This window comes from Chaetodon trifascialis, chromosome 4, assembly GCF_039877785.1.
Source record: "Chaetodon trifascialis isolate fChaTrf1 chromosome 4, fChaTrf1.hap1, whole genome shotgun sequence".
Classification (NCBI taxonomy): Eukaryota; Metazoa; Chordata; class Actinopteri; order Chaetodontiformes; family Chaetodontidae; genus Chaetodon; species Chaetodon trifascialis.
In genome coordinates, this window is record NC_092059.1 from 19547342 (window position 1) to 19565319 (window position 17978).

Sequence of the window (17978 nt, forward strand, 5' to 3'; positions counted from 1 at the left end):
TACTCTGCACTTTACTGCTTTTTGCACATGTGGTTTGATGTGAAACTGCATTTTAATCTACTTTATTCTAATCTAACTGGTGCGACACGCTTGCAGTAACCAAATCGTTTGTGTGATCAATCAGTCAAACTTTATTTGTATAGCAGCTTTCATACAGTTTAGTGCAATTCAAAGTGCACAGTGATTGGCTGAGAAGAAAACATACTCATCCCTAAAGATTAATATCAGGATAATAAACAGACCTCAGTGAGAAAGCTTTCAATAGCTTTTCCATGTGTGATATACTGTAAAAAGTCCACTTTGCATGTCAGCACAGAAACTGGGGGTTTCCCACTCGCTCCTATGCTCAGATTTCTTGGTGACAACATTTTGTGGTCACTCTGTCTCAAGACAGTGAAGCCTAAAGAGTTAAATTCATAGTTTTTCTTACAATATTGGAAACAAGCTGTAAATACAGCACTGACATATCATCATATCGTTACCTTTAAAGTTAATTTAGCAAACTTGTTAGCAAGCAGCTGCTTATTTATACATCCAGCAGTTACAAAGCAACATTAGCTTTCATTTAGAATTGTGTTTGTGGCCACCTGACAAATGTCAAAAGATATTCCCTCTGTTTTAGTTTGGTTTTTGGCCGCTACCATCTCCCGAGGGAAATATGGCTCTTTAGCAGCTCAGTGCTAGCTGTGTCTGTCTGCCGTCTGTTGCTGAGCATCATTTTGTTTTATCAAAAGAAAGGAAAAATGGTAGATATGGTACTTTTCCATAGTTCAGGGGCTGATTATTGAATTGTGAGAGAAGATTTCCAGCTGCAGAGCTGCACAGGAGACGCAGCACCTGCCAAACACCAAGTCCTGTGAGAGATGAGACAGCTGCAGAAAGTGTCAGAGAAGCAGAGGAAAAACCGCCATATGGCAAAAAAAAAACATTCAAACTGTCCATATTTACTGACATTTACATGTGCTGCTTTGTTTTTATTTTTTTACTGTTTGCAGGAAAGGACAAACCCTCTTGTACATTTAGCCTTTTCTCTCAGTTTGCTTCTTAAAATTAAAGTTAGAGAGATTAAGATTAAAATTGACCCAAACTTAACCAACAATAATTTGGACAGCTGTTTACTCCAAAGTCGTTAATCAAGCAAATAACGTTTCTCTGTTTTATATCACTGGAAACTGATTATCATTGAGTTTGGTGCCTTTGGGGCATTTTCTATTCATTGACTAAACAATCAAGAAATGAATTATAATTGAAAATAATCAGAATTTGGACATTTGGAGCCTTGCTTTACTTTTTACTTTCACTTGTCTTTCCCCTTTTCCCTCCTCTTTCTCTGTTACTCTAGAAGTTTGCCTTTGTGTCGCAACACAGCTGGAGCCGAATTGAGGTTACGTGCGCACTTATGACACAATAAACCGACCCGATCCAACCACTGTGCATGTGTGTGGTGTGTATGAAGGCAAAAATGGCCCTCACAACACTTAACGAGACAGCCGCAGCTAATAGCTCTAATGAGTGTCATTATTAACAGTACTTAGGAGCTGGCACAACCACAAGTCTGAGAAACACAAGGAGCTGCATTGTTGGGGTTTGTGGATGCACAACATGTGAACAACACACATTAGTGCCAGATGTGAGTGGATAACATCTGGAAGTGACACCAGCATGGCTTAAAGATGAACATTTGTGGGGTAACGCTGAGCACCAGGCACCAAAGCAAAGACCCCAAGGGCTGTGATGAGCACTTCTTATTCATCTTGTGGTTCCTTTCTTTCTCTCTACCCCGCATGAACACACGTCAGCACAGTGTGCAGCAGTGTGTGCGCGATGATGTGATGGAATGACAGCGCTGTATTGACTCTCAGCTTGTTCTCTGCCCTGCTATAATCATATCATCAAAGTATGATGGATTCACTCATAAAACCACAGTCACAGTCTCTCCCTGGGATACAGTCTCCACCTTTCTCTTGTCTGCACACACACACACACACGCACGCACGCACGCACGCACGGCCGCACGCACGCACACACGCACGCACACACACACACATTCGACTGCTCTGTCACGTATTCCACACCAAGTAGATTATGTGCTCATACACTCACACAGCTTCCCTCTCGCTTTCTCCTTTGAGAGACGAGCACAATTATAAAGGAGCACCTCTCGTATTTCCATCTTCCCAGGGAAAAAACAAATATGGAAAGAATTAGAGAGAAAGGCTGAAAGAGAGAAAGTGCTGAGGTGTCCCAATGCCAAGCATGTGCGTCATCAGATTTTATCATCTAAAACCTAGTGAGCCATCCTCCCCTAGCCGGCACAATAAAGCGATCGTTAGGGCGTAGGGGGCTGTCATCTGGTGGCAGATGGTGGTTGTGTTCGCTCTGCTATCACCTTGCTAGAATTTTGTGACTGCTTTGAGACAAATCAAGCTCTTGGAGGAAATGATGGACAATTTTAACTAAATGTTCCTTCCTGCTGCTTTGGGATGTCCTCAGAGAACCAAGACAATGAGGTGTAAATCTGTTCCAATTCACAGTATATGTGACAGACACGTAATCAAGGAGCTGGTCATTTCTAATACATGTATCAATTACTGTAGATTATACTCACATCAGTCTAATCCTAATACACACTAAGGACCAGAACCTGAACCACGGAATAAACTACAGTAGAACTGTACTCGTTGGAGCGATGCATGTTTTTAAGATTGTTCTCTGAAATGTCTTGGATGAATTATGATTGACAGGCAGAAGCAGGCGAAGTGAACAGATGCAGACACGCAGGAGTTTGGTTTCATATCAAGCCCCTAGGAGTCTCACATGTCCCTGACCACCATAATGTGTCTGTGTATGGGTGGATGTTTTCATTCAGTGCCCACACATTCCCAAGCAGTCTGCATCAATCGAGACAGTAACATGCAGGCAGCAGCTCTCTCTTTGCGTCATACCCCTGTTCTCTTAATGTCTCATTCACAGCGGTGGAGAGAGCGTTAGTTTGACTGATCAAATCATGAAATCCTCATATTTTTCTAAATGAATCCTCTGAGGTCATAAAGCCAGTTGGGGAAGTATCATTTGAACATACTTGATCTCACTTTCTGACAGTGTTTTTGTGAATGAAACCGCTCCACCTGCTCTTACTGAATCATACTTACCTGACTGAGGACATAGAAACACCAGTTTGTTTTGTTTATTGCCCATTCCAATGTTTTCTGAGCAAGCCTGCTTGTAAATGTAGTTTGAGTTAGTTAGTAGCCTGAAGCCATTTTTGCTTATTTTCCTTCTAATAAAGCTGCTTCATCACTACAGCTCACTGTGGGGCTTTACATAGTTAAAAACTAGGATTTAAAAAGTTAAAGAGGCTACAGTTGTGTACTGAGCATGCAACTGTGCAGTTCAGCCATACTAATGGCATTAGTTCATCTCATGTTTCTCAAACAGTGTTGTTTGTCCAGCCTTGTTTTTCCCGCTTTTCATTCCTGCCATATTAATGCAGCTTGACCTTCAAACACAGCACTGACTGAGGAGCACTCTGCCGTGTGTATGTTTGCCACAAAAAACAAAACACATAATGAAAATGAACCTAAATAGTAAGTAAGGGTAAATTAGTGCAGGAGAAATGGGAATGGTGAGAGTGCTTGTATGTGGAGGATAAATAAAGAGGTTAACAACAGAGAGGACAGCCATAATGACAGAAAATGGAAAAATGGACTTCAATTACACGATGCAGATATTTTCCAATAAGCATACAATAGGTCAAGTCTAGAATAATTGCACTGCTGTACCTCTAAAAGCATGATTTTCATAAACCACAAAACAACAAGGGAAGTAAGTAGTTTGTTGACAGACCCATAGTTCCAGTACATCTGGTCATGATGTGCTCATTTAGCTTGTACTTGTTGAGAATCCAAGCTGGTGAATCACAGGAGAGCAGACAGGCTGACAAACAGCCAGTTGGTAGAAGTGATCAACATACTGCACAAAAACATGAAACACTTATGCACAGCTTGGCCTTTAGAGGCCCATGTAGGTTGTAGTTTAGGTTGGAACTCAGGGAAGTTATAAAAGAGGTCACTTGTACAACCCTGAGCCCAAGGTCACTGTGGCATTACATGGAATCTGTTGCCCGGGGAGAAGTGTCGTGAGACCAAGGCCACGGAGCCCAAAGAGGAAACTTCAAATGTTTGAAACACCCAACACCCCTGTGACACCAAAAAGAAAGTCTCTTTGGAGGTAGCGTCATTTCTAACATGCAGACAGACATGTAACATACACAAGAGTGGTGTCAATCTCAGCAAACTCTCCACAACAAAGCAAGAAAATGTATTTAAAAAAAACCCTTTCCCTTTAAATATAGCCTAGTAAGCATTCACAGTGTACAATCTGTCTAAAAAATACACAATACATTCAAGTTTTTAACTGTAAACTTCCCCCCAGGTCGCTGAAGCCCACAAATTGCAGGAAAAATACTGAGATCTTAGTGTCCTTAGTTGAAGGTACAGCCCTGCCTTGAGTGTGAACATGAGGATCAACTGGATTAGCACAGGTTAAAGAATCATTTACACTTTTAGCTCCTGTGTAAATTCAGCCCTAGAGGTCCAACTGAGCAAACAGCACAGTACAGAAGCCCCCATCACCATGGAGATCTCTGTGATTATAATCCCACCTGTTGCAGCCCTCACTTAAAGCAAATGGCCAAATGTGCAGCAAAATGCCCGCTGCAAAATGAGCATGGCTGTTAGCTCTGACACAGATTGAAAAAGCAGACTCTACGTCTGAGAATCTAACACTGGACTGTCGATCGAAGCCAGCCTGGTCAGCTTTAGCCCGAGGCTCGTCTCAAATGTGTCTGTGGCCAAAGTACCTGGTGTCTTTAGCGAAGCCTTAAACACTGCAGTCTGAACATGAGGCCTGTTTTCACTGTTATAAATCAACGGCTTGTTTGAAACTAAAGCATGGACCTGGAGTACATGTTACTGTGAGAAGAAATGTTTTCAGTTCAGACATGAAGAGTGGCTACAGTCGTACAGGTATATTACTGTTGTTTCCAAAGACAGAATATTTCTGATATCGACTGAGGTATGGCAGAAGACAGAAGGCTGGACCAGATTATTATCTGTTCATTTGAGCCAGCAGGGAGCTAGTTTAACCTGGTTCTGTGCAAAGGTAAAAATTTAAATTTTGCAAAATTTTAAATTTTGTGTCAGACCCTGGGTTAGATGTCACCGTTTAGGGGGTGTTCGGTACAGCAGAAAAAATATGTATAAGGATAAGCTCCTTTTCATTTATTTTGACAGCAGTTTAAGTGTCAAGAAGAGACCAGCAACTAATTTCTATCATTTTCATTGTGAAAAAAATCCCAGTTTATTATTTCACCGCCCACAGCAAAGCTTATAATGCCTGCTCTGGTGAGATTTGCACTGAGTCCTGTGTTATACCAGTATACCAGAAGCCCAAACTGTTCTCCAACAATTGATTTAAAAGACGCGGACGGGTCTTTCAGCTCCGGCGATTCATTTGCCAGTTGTGCTAACCACAGCACATGTTGCTAACAGTATAAGGCTAACAGTTTCTGGCAGAACTCACACTTGTGAAGTGGTCCAGCATTACATGCATCAGTGTACACAGTGTGTAGATCCCTGTATCATGTTGATGAGGCAGGAATGCATGAAAAGTTACAGCTCTAGCCAACAGGACAAGACATAATGTTAAGTAGTCCACTTCAGAGGGGTTGGTAGACCTATTTTTGAACTTTGGAGAGAGCCAAGCTAGATGTTTTCCCAGTCTTTACACTGAGCTGACACTAAACACGTCCTATACTGTAACCCTGAGCTACCCCCCCTTAATTTCTGGCTAAAAGAAAAGATACAATATTGTCAGCATGGCTATGGTTCTTGTCTTATTAACATTTAAAGCAAAAAAAATATGTAGACGGAGGAAGCAGCCGATATTTTAAGCAGCCGACATTTTATCACAACAACAAGGAGTTCAGGGTAATTCATCAGAGAAAGGGAGACATATTGAAAGACTGAGGGAGGGGGAAACTGCTGTTTCACAATGACAGAAGACACAGAAACTGAAGAGAAACACACGGTTGAGCTAGCACTATTTGACAGTTTTTATCACTGTTGCCTCCAGTGACTCAGCGTTAAAACAATAAGCAAACTAACCATGTTTTGATCCTCAACTGAAGTGTGAGTCACTGTGGGCAGCTTGCGTAGGGTCTCATTCCTCTGAAAGCTTTTGTTCTGTGTCTTACGAATTGTTGTCATATTGAGAAGAATTACTCACCAGTTGTGCCGTGCCAGCCGATCATCACAAGTACAACATGGAGAATAAAGTTCACCTTCCTCCTGATATCCTGAACGTCTGTAGTCACACACTAAGAACTGACATGTTGAAGTCCCACAGACTGAGAGCTTTATGTGGAGCAGTGTGTCTCCGGGCATGACTGGCTATTTTGGATACACGGTGTCAAAATACACACCAATCACTCACAACACGGCACACACGCCAGGATGTGCATGCATGTGTTTGCAATAATCTCTATCTGCAGGTGTGTATGCACTGTATGTGTACATGGGGATTAGACTCTACTGGATAGGAGCCATCTCTATTTTCGTGTGCATGTACATGGACTGATGTGTATATTCAAAGCTGTGGGCACAAAAGGATTTGACAGAACCCTTGAGAGCTTAGTGACAAGCCTACCCTCTGTCAGTAACCACCTCAAATTTTCCCCTCTAGTTGAGGTACAGAGGGGTTTTCTATGTGCAGTGTGTGTTTGTGCATGTGACGAAAGATATTTGATCCCATAATTCTTCTGACGCACTGTAGCCAAGAGCTGCCTTTGGGATGCAATGCCACACCATTTACAGCAACCCCCCTCCTTGACCGCATTGATCCTGACCAGGCAAAGCAAACTTTCTGGGATAAAACCCTGTTTGTTATGCCTCTGTGCCGGTGGTAGCTGTGGTCAGAGGTATGTTTTCGGGTTGTCCATCTGTGTGTTTGTGTGTCTGTACGTGTCCCCCTGTGCATTTCTTGTGAACATGATATCTCAGGGATGCCTGGAAAGGGGTTTCTGCAAATTAGGTAACCAAAGGTGGATGGTCAAGGTCCCTGTGAAGACATGTTTTTGGTTATAACTCAAGAATTTATATGTTAATTATGACAAATTTTCACACAGATGTCTTAAAGGATGAAATGATGAAGTGATGGCATTTTATAACCAAAAGGTCAAAGGTCAACTTCACTGTGACATCATAAGGTCATTATTCAACACCATAACTCAGGAACAGAAGGAGAGACTGTGACCATATTTTACATTTGGTCAGATATTGAGTTGGTGACTAATCTTGGGTGTCCGCCTTCAAACTGTGCTGATTGTACAGATTTTCTGTACACTGTAGTCGCCACAAGCTCATTGGTTCTGCTCATATGGAGCTGCAGGTGATTGTCGTTGCACCATGTGATGAAGCTCTCTATCAGTCCTCTGTCAGTGAAGACAGCATGTTTGTCACTGGAGATTATTCACTGGAATCAAAAATGTCAATATGGTGATCATTTCCATTTCACCAAAAAATACACTTAATACATTTTATTAAATTCCTTCAAAGTCTTCAGTACATGTGAGTCTGGACAGACATGGGTGAAAACTGCAGCTTGACTGGTTGGTGGAGGCAAACAGCAACAAAGTGGTTCCAGTTAACTAACTGGGGAACATAGTGGAGCTACATATTTCCCTCAGGCCTATTGGACATACATTGATTTTGTGGCAGGAAACATGGCAAATTGCAAGTAGCAACAAACCCCAACAACAGCCATTCTATTATTAACAGCTCTTAAATGCCTGTAAACGTTATTATTATAGTGCCATTGTTAGTTTCCATCACAGCTGCAGTTACATTTAACCCATGCTCATTAAAGTGGCAGAGCCAAAGGGGTTGGGGGGAAGGGGGGCAGCACTATTTTTAAATTGCCAGTAAGATACCAAAACTCTGCTGACTACTGCAAAGTTGACCTACATGACACCTGAGGTGGTTTGAAAACACTATACAGCTTTAACTCTGATTTGCATGTGTTGTGCCTAACATGCCTCTGGTCTTCAGTGCTTAAGTACCACTGATTGAGCTATAAAATTAAATAAGATCAACTATTTACAGATGTCAAAAACGTTACTGTTAAAACTAATTGATATCTTTCACACAGGTATGTTTCACATAGTCCACCATCGTAGTCAGAGATACATCATTGTTTTGTGGAAATCGCACAGTGGGCCATTGTTTTACTCTGAAGTTCATACCCTCTGAGTTAAAATCATCACACTCATGCTCCTACTCATGTCATTTCAGCTCTTCCAGGAGGGCCCTGTGGCTCACGGGTACCTCCTGGAGGAAGCTGCCCGTGGCTGCAATGTCCAGCAAGTGGAAAAACAATGTCCGGCACCAGAGCATGCTCTTGAGGTGTGCAGGGTAGTACTGGATCAGTTGGTGTGACAAATCAACACCTCTCATGCGCCAGTTTTATTCTATGACAGGTGATGGGCATGGAATGGATTCGTCAATCCAGCCCTCATTTGTTCGGAGTCTCTTCTGCACAGAAAGCCTGGAGGACTGTAGAACAGACAGTGACCTCACGTGGGTCCATCCACTTGACAAAAACCAGTGGGTCATCACAGACCCACCTGATGGAGCCAAGGTATCGCCATTGTTGCTGTCAGTCAAAACAAAGACATGACTTTCATGTGTTGTCTCACTCCATGCGCACCTTTGCCACCGCCGTCCTCTCATCTCATCTCATCTTGAAAGGTTCTTCCTGAGGTGTTGAAATGCTTTGCAAGAATGTCTGATGTTGTTCATGGGGAGCTTCACAAATGTGAGGAGTTGCTGCTTTTCATTTTAATAATTTGATCATTTTTAATACTCTGAAGGATGTTGGTGCTGTGCTGCTCAGTAAATCAGCTCACAGTCTGCCTTCTCTCTGAAGGAAGCACCAAAGACAACTTACTACATCAACAAACTACATCAAATGTTCCGTTTCTGCTTCCTGTGTGAATCTGCACACCCAGCAGCATCTGTGTCGTGGCATGCAAGGCGTACATTCCTCTTAAGTACGCACAAACATGCACACACACCCACACACCAATACCAACATCCTTAACTATTATTGCATCACAGAGAGCGGTGGAAAAATGCTCCCTTCTGTCAAGTCGCTACACGCAGGAAGAAGAGTTTAGATACTAGTTTATGCCACGAAATCAGAGCACTTGACAGTGTAACAGATATGTTACAGCATGGCAGAGGAAGTCTATTCAATTGTGTGGAAACACACTCTCAGTGGGTTATTCAGCTGCAGTATTAACACTATTGTCTCTTAAAACATAATAAAAGCTTTCATCTTCAAGAGTTTTACAGAGATATGAAACCCCAGGGAGTGCAGGTCATGGACAAACAAATGCAATGTCACAGAGGTCTTGCTCCAGCATGTGGAGGCCAGAGAGGACTCTAAAACACACGGTATGGACTCCTGATAACCATAATGAGAAGTATGTTTGACAGCAATAACTTAAAGCAATGGACTTTAAATGAGGCTGTTTTCCTGTTTATCCCACAGTGTTGGTGCCTCTGTATCAAGCCGTCCAGAAGCTCTGTGGCAATGTCAGGATTTATGACGCCCATGGGGTGAATCCTAATGACTTTGATGATCCCATGATTTTACCTCCAGCAGGTCAAAGTTTCCAATTATCCAAAATCTACTTAATGGACTGGTACAAAATTTGGTACAGACACTCACTGCTCTCAGATGATGACTCCTCCTGGTGTTGGTGATTCCCTGACTTTTCCAACAGCACCACTCTGAGATGACATTTTTGGTTTTCAGTGAATCTCAACAGCTATTGTAGAGATTGTTATTAAATTAGGTACACACATTCATGTTGCACATAAGAAATCCTAATGATCTTGGTGATCGCTTGTTTTTCATGTGGTGCCATCATCAGGTCAAAGTTTTAATTGATGTAATACTTTGATTTATGAACACAAAGCATATTCCCATCAGCAGAGACCCGAGAAAGAATCCAACACCAAATAACCAGAAATGTATGTATTTCTTTTAATGACCAGCATTCACTGGAGAAAACATGTTTATTTACGTTCCAGCTAAGTTCCCAGACTGAAGCAGCATCTCTGGAGACGTGTATTTCCCAGCCAGTCAGCTGACTTTAAAATAACAAAAACACAGTGTGCTCGTACAACAATTTTTTTTTTTTTTTTACTCTTTATATTTGTTTTTATGTTCCTAAAGTAAGCCAAGCAGTCTTGTTACTGTTTTCGTGACATACTCGGCTTCCCAGGAACACAGCTTAACACAGTCAGTCACAGCAGGTCCTTTGTCTGGTGACCAGTGAAGCACTTGGGGTTTAGTTCTTTCACGGGTAAATGGACAGTAGTGCTTGACAGAGTGAGAGTCATTATTTATTCAGTGTCTACCTCCACGACTTCAGAACTTTTCTCGGGCAGCAGCCCTGATGCTTAAAAACAATGTTCTCTTGGTTAAACACCATCTGCCATTTTCTGAACGCAAGGTTCCCACTATGCTTGAATTTATTCAAAACACTGCCTCTTCCAGTAGCTGCAGTAAGTCAGCCTTAAGCTCAGCTTTAAATCCTACCCCTTATTTTAATTTAAGATAATTTAAGATGCTTCTTGATAAGGATTTTCCTCAGATAAGTGACAGACTCATGCTGTAAGAAAGATTTGGTCTAATTCAGCTTCAATGTGGCAAAACTTTACTCTACTTTGTGTTACACCCTTTAGGGAGTATGATATTCTAAATGGAAGCATGTAGTGACTCCCCTTCAAAATGAGAATTATTTCTCATTTATTGTATGTTATTTAATATAAAGCAGAAGACTAACAAACACAAATGCTTCCCTCAGTGTGCAGGTTCAGCGATCGTCACAGCCCAGCCTCTTTGAACAAATTGGTAGAATCAGGTGCACACAAGTTAAACACATCATAGAGATTGGGTGCACAGTGTCAGTTTCAAAAGAAAAAGAGTGGTGATCATATGCTGCTCAGGATCTGTCATCTAGTCTGCTGGAGCAACTCCTACAATTAGATTTACTGGGAGAAAAGAGTCGTTTTTCCATTGTAAGGACAATTTAAAGTTTACACATTTTGTTATGTTTCAGACTCTGACAATGGATTCCATTCATTTTCTCATCAATCTACACACAATACTCCACAATAAAGCACCAAAGAATAGGTTTTTTTTTGTTTTGTTTTGACAATCTGGTGCATCCTACTTCTACCAACAGTCCTTGAGATGCCTCTACAACTTGATTGGAGTCCACCTTTGACTATTTGCATTAGGGAAAGGCACACCTCTGCCACTATAAGGTCTCACAGTTGGTGGTGTATGTCAGAGTAAAAAGCAAGCCATGAGGATGAGAGAATTGTTCGTAGAGCTGTGTCACAGATCTGGAGAAGGATACAAGTCTGCAACATTGAAAGCACTGAACTGAAACTCCATTCTCAAATGTTTGGGAGTTTGGAGTTTGCCAAAAGATCTCTTAAACCATGAGAAGCAAAATCCTCTGTTCTAATGAAATGAAGATTAAACTATGTGGTCACCATCATCCCCATCACCAGCAGTTCAGTCCAACACTGTATTGGCAGCGTCATGCTGTGGGGATGTGTTTGTGTGACCGGGACTGGAAGACCAGTCAGGTTAGAGGGGAAAGATGGATGCAGAAAAACAGAACAATCCCCCTCAGCACTCTTTTCCAGAGTGCTCAGGCTCTCAAGCTGGGGCAAAGGTTTACATTTCAATTAGACAAAGGCCTGAAACATACCTGCAAGAAAACACAGGAGTGGCTTTGTGAAATCTCTGTGAAAGTGAAAGTGGCATCCAGACCTGATGCACTCCATCCAGTCTGGTTGCTCTTGAATGAATCTGCCAAGAAGAATGGGAGAAACTTCCAAAAGAAAAGTGCCTTAGGTGTTTTGTTGAAGCACCAGTGACACCAATTAACTAAATAAAGTGTACTTATGTAAATCGGATATTTCAGTGGTTTTAATTAAACAACAAAAGTCCAAAAAAACAGTTTTTGCTTCATCATTGTGGAGTATTGTGTGTGTGTAGCTTGAGGAAAAAATGAACTGAATCCATTTAAGATGAGTCTGAAGCATAAAATATGGAAAAGAATGGGTCTGAAAACTTACTCCGTGTGCACTGTTTTTCATAATTGGTATTATCGTTCTAGACATTTTATCTTAAGTGTGGCAGTTAGCAGCAGCTGCACAACCATGAACATGTTGATGTACTTGACTACTTTCGACTTACCCTAAAGGACATCCATGTCCCTGCTGATAATCAGGCTGCTTATTTGAAACTGTGTGCTTGTTTTTTCTATATTTGTGAAATCTCAGCACTGGACGCCCACTCACAGTGTGGGGGGTCTGACAACTTTGTGGGGACCATAATGCTGGACCCCACACTGTAAATGATTACATTTCATGGTGAAGACTTGGGTTATGGTTAGGTAAGTGAACAGGAAATGAATGTAATTCTATGTAATGTCACCACAAGTGATGGTGTGCATGCGTGCGTGTGTGTGTGTGTGTGTGTGTGTGTGTGTGTGTGTGTGTGTGCATGTGTTTGTTTGTGTGCCATCTTGATGTCTTGATGAGACTTGTGCCTAATGGTGTAAAGTACCATGAAAAATAAAACATCATCCTGTGCTAATGGCCCCATCCATCAGAGCCGAATCTCTCTCAGGAAGTGCGTCAGCAGAGCGAGCTAGAGGAGAAAAAAACTGACGAGTGCAGCAGTAACCTTATTTCACAATGAATCACTGATTTGGGGGGGGGGGGGGGGGGGGGGTATTTTCAATTACCCTAAATTTCCTTCTGGATAGTCAAACACTGACACTGCAGTCCTGCTTTTCCTGGCTCTGAGCCCCAAGGGAAAACTTATCAACCCCATAACTGGTCACATATGAGAGGACGTGTTGACATAGTGAACAGCAGCATGTAGTTAGAATCTAGTTTCGTTACCATCAGTGTTAAAATGCTGCTTCTCCCCTGAAACCACCGAAAGAACAAAGCAAAACAGTATTGTACTGTCTGGCTGGGGCCTTTGTCACATTTCAGATGTTTTCAGCACTTCCACCCAAGAGGTATTTCCCTCTCTCAACGTCTCAGGTGGCGTCATTTAAATAATGATGTGAGGCTTAAAGAGGCAAAATTATCCAGCGTTTGGTTTTGTCTTTTTCTTCATGAGCCCTCCCTCTTGTGATGCTATGAAAGGGGTTAGTGTGAGTTGCTCAACTAAAACATCCATCAGAATTAAGTAAACTGGGTCCAGCAATAGCAAAACGATGCATCGCAGTGTCAGTAACAATCTAACAATGACACAATATATGAGTCACAGGGTCAATTTTACTGCAGGACAACTACTACTAAAACTTCTGTACTTTTTCATATGAAGGACTTTTACTTGTAATGGTGTAATTTTTAGATTGCTGTACTGCTACTTATACTTAAGTAAATTAACTGAGTATGATTGATCCACTCGTGAGCAGACTGCACACCTCATTTAAGACAATACTGTGGTTGATGTGTTGTGTGCTGCTGCCCTCTAGTAATCAAAAGGAGAAGCACAAAGACACGCAGAGCCTGCTGAATGTGGCCCACCCCTCCTGTTTTCTGTTTACTATTTATTTTTGTGCACTGCACTTGATCATTATGTACATCCTGTAACGGTAAACAGAACTGAAAAGGAGCACATGAACAGAACTTTTACACAATTTAGTAATACTTGAACAGCAGACAGGCAAACACATAACATACAGTAGTCTGTATCCAAATCTGATCACTTCCATACATACCACGACTTCAAACAACACACATCCATTGACTACAATATAGAGGTTAGCTTCGTAACATAGCCGTAAGATTGCAGATAGAGAATTCAGTCGGCGAGGGAGCTAATGAAGATTATTTCACATGTAAGTCCTCAGTGTAAATAGAGAAGCACACACTACACACCTCCCGTGTCTGTCAGTCACCAAAGAAAGCAGTAGCCTCTAGATCAGAGTTCAGCGTCTTGTTCAGGGATGTGATCCATTCTGGGTCCCAAACCAGCTGAAGAAACAGCGCTTTATAGTAGGCATACTCTTTTTCCACAGCATCCAGTCCTCAATGTAGATGACTAAAGTGGGAATACTGGGCAATAATGAAGTCCAACAGAGGGGAAGAAACCATGATGTTTATGAGGATTAAAGACAACAAAAATCATTTAATCCTTCATCTAAATTTCCAAACCAGAGTAAGAGAGCATGAAAGCAGTAATGATATTTAGAGTTCAAGCAGTTCATGAGCATGTGAAACGTGTTGAAATTGACTTTAAACACATCTTTGAACTGATAACACATCAGAATAGTGTGACAGTAGAACTGTCAGGAACACAAAGCTGGAAGATGAGGAGGTTATAGGATCATATTAGTGTCCCGTGAAAACATCAAACTCCTTCAGTTTGCCCTTGCTAATAAGTAAATATATATTTTGTTCTTGCATATGTTTGTCTTCGCCTGCAGACTTCATCCCAGGACTATGAAATACTTTTTACACAAGAAAATGTCAATTTCCATCATACGAAGGAACAATCACATCAGTCAGCATATCAGTGAATTACATGGAGAGAATCAACATCTGTTCTGGATTCAGACTATTAGAAACACCACCTGCAACATGTACAGCTCCTGAAAAAAGGCTGACTCTGAGCCACATGTGTCCTGTCTCACTCTTGATATGAAGTAGTGTCTTCCAGACAGATAGCTGCATGATCATTATAAATAAAAGCAGTATGACAGAAATGTCTCACAAACGTAAACAAATTACATGAAGAGATTAAAAAAAACATATTGCAATCGCTGCAAATCAGTGTTTTGATAAAAGTGTCATAATGACAGCAGATATATGTTGGATCTGAGCGAAATTAGAGATAGGAAGCAGCGAGATGCTGTAAAGCACATTACTTGACTCATCAGCCTTACACTTCACATATCATCTTATGAGAAAAAAGGTGTCTGCAAACTCAGCCCACAACACGTCTGTGGGGTCAACAGAAACGTCAGATGTGCAGCGCTGCAGTGTTGGAGCACATTAAGTGCCATTTCAGTGAGTTGGAAACAGATATTGCAGACTATGAAAGGCTACACACACAAAAACTGTGATATAGCCTTTCAAATGATTCCCTGGTTGTGCTAGCTCGTCAGCCGGTTGATGAGTTAATGGCCCAAAAACCCTGAACATGTCCTTTACATACAGTAGCTGTTGACACGTGCGGTTTGTTTGAACCAAAATGCAGCAGGTCGGATACACGAAACAACAAAATGAAGTCAATAAATAAATAACAATGGCTTTCCCTTCAAAGCTGCACCGAGTAAAGTTGTCAGTTTGTGCTTTCACAGAGCTCCCTTGGAAAAAATACAGGTTCCTGTACGAGTGAGTATGCACGAGGCCTCAAGGTGCTTCATATATGGAACTGTACATGTGCTAATCCTAAAATACAGTATACAATCACCAGTTCCCTGCAATCATGGAAACACACAAGGCTTGACTACAGCAGACACACCAGTGATGAATGACATGAAGTCAGGATTTTCAATGGTAGCAGCCTTCTGACCTGCGTTTTCGCTGCCTTTCTTCAGTTTAGTTTTTCATGTTCAATTATCCTCAGCAGACTAAACCCTGAGGCAAATGGAGATGAAAGCCAACCTGTAATCAGAGTTACTATCTAAAGCCGTCGTAGCAGTTAGCTTTCATTCTCTTTGCACTTTCATAACACTTTTAAATTAGACGGATTGTTACCTCCAAACAGCCTATTTTTGACTAAGAAAAGGTTTGGCTTCGGTTCACTTTCACTTCTATCAGTGAAAAACATCCAGTTACTCAACGTCGCCGTTCTTTTTTGCATTTCTCAGAACATTTAATCGTATGAAAAACTGTGATTTGATATGACAGAGCTCACCGTGAATCCGCTTTTCACACAACGTACATATCAAAATCTACTTCCCCGACAGAGTGTTTGTGTGTAAATAGCATGACTGCTGTTAAATGCTTTTTGTGCCTCACAGACTATCTGGCGCTCTGAATGCTGTATTTAGAGCAGTCTGTGAAATGCTTTTTCAGTTTACTCCCTGATGTGTTTTTCTCTTATCTGTCTCACGTGTCCATCGTCTCCATGCTCTCTTTTGATCTGAATCCTCTGAATCAAGCCTTTCTCTGTTTTTCCAGACACCCCGGTGACGTCTGCTTTGATTGGTGGGTTGCTTCAGGGCTAAGAACACTCGACAAGAAGGACAATGTTGCACCACATACATACAGTAGGTAGGTACATTTGAGCTACGGGGAGTCATTAGTTCAGTTGCTGTTGTTGTTATTCTGGACACTGGAGTTCTGTAGTCTTTTGCCGTCTTTGCAGATCAGCTGGATGTTCTGTGTTGTGTGTGTGTGTGCGGTGAGAAGAGAAGTACAGGTCAAAGCACGAGTATGAAGGCAGATGTTGTCGGGTGCGGCTGTAGTATGAAGACGAGAGGTGGTGACAGATTTTTTGAATTTGATGACAGAATCAGCAGGGACGGCCGCTCCTCGCTCACTTCCTCTCATTATTTATTCAGTAGAGGGGTTTTTGTCCTTGGCTTTCAAATTCTGACCAGGCGTCATTTAGTTCCATGAAAATCATCTTGGCATATTGTTCATAGGGCTGTCCTGTTGCCTGTGAGGGAAGACAGAACAATGCATAAGTTTAAATTTCAAGAGCTGTGATATCAAGCGATATGTGCTTCTGTCCGTTAAAAAAAGAAAAACATCACATACACACGCACAATATCAATGCATTCAGTCACGCACAGGTGAGGAGGTGCTGGAAAAAATAATAAATGGCAACAAATGAACTGTAGTCAAAAGCAAACAGCTCAGAGAAAACAAGCAGCGGCTCTGAAAATGGATTGCCAAGCAAACAAACACACACACACACACACACACACACACACACACACACACACACACACACACACACACACACACACACACACACACAAAAAAAATGGGGTTCATCAATTACAGAAAGACTCTTTAGCACAGATAAGTCACTATTATTCATTTGAATCTATTCTTTTATTACTTCTGTATTGTGTTTCTATTTCATGTCTTGCTTTTATTGTGAAGCTACTGATGATGATGATGATGATGATTATGATGATGATCTATATTTTCTCTTAACAATAATCAACACCTACTGTATGTGTGTTTAAATACGTGCATGCCTCTGTGTGTGTGTTTATGCATCCACCGCGGTGTATACCAGGAGAAGACCGTTTTTATGTCTTACTGTATATTGATATTCATCTACCTTTGGCTGTCCTAAACAAAGGTGTTTTTCTGGGATTATGCAGCAAAGTCACATCTGATATAAAGCTGCCTCTCAGTTTGTCTGTTGTGATGACTGAAAACCAGCCACGTTGTAATGATTAATCAGTGGGTATTGATCTTGTGATTCACTCACTGCACCCCTGCATTTTGGGCTATGCCTACACTCTGATAAAAGAGAGGGTGAGAAGTCTTGCACTTTTTCCTTGCATGCCATGATCTAACGACAGATCTCAGAGCCACAACCTGAATGCTCCGACAGTCAGAAGAAAAAGGCTGCCCTGAAGACTGAAACCACAGGTAAGGCCATTTTATAAGCTGCTGCTCTGCTTGCCTTTCCTTTGCTTTTCCTTTCGTAAGGCCATGGAGGAACCTAGCTTGCTGTGCCTTTGTGAGTTATTCTCTGTTCTCTGGATTCTTTTCACATATGCGAACAACCTTCCAGACTCCTGGTGATGGTGCTGATGTTCTGCTAGAGGCTGCTGACTCGCTCTGCATGACGGAAACACATCTGCAAAACTGCTCTAGACTCCAACCGTGAAC

The 17978-nt window shown here is 41.7% G+C and overlaps 1 protein-coding gene across 6 annotated transcripts in view; it reads right to left on the reverse strand.

Moving 5' to 3' along the window:
• Positions 1–13683: 13683 nt before the first annotated feature.
• The window catches only part of dnajc6 (DnaJ (Hsp40) homolog, subfamily C, member 6), a 41461-nt gene continuing 37166 nt past the window's right edge, over positions 13684–17978 (reverse strand). For all 6 annotated transcript variants that reach the window (XM_070960478.1, XM_070960476.1, XM_070960475.1 and 3 more), the window contains one exon: positions 13684–16782. In XM_070960478.1, coding sequence (XP_070816579.1) covers positions 16681–16782 — 102 coding nt within the window. In that variant the 3' untranslated portion in view covers positions 13684–16680. The remainder of the gene's footprint in view (positions 16783–17978) is intronic.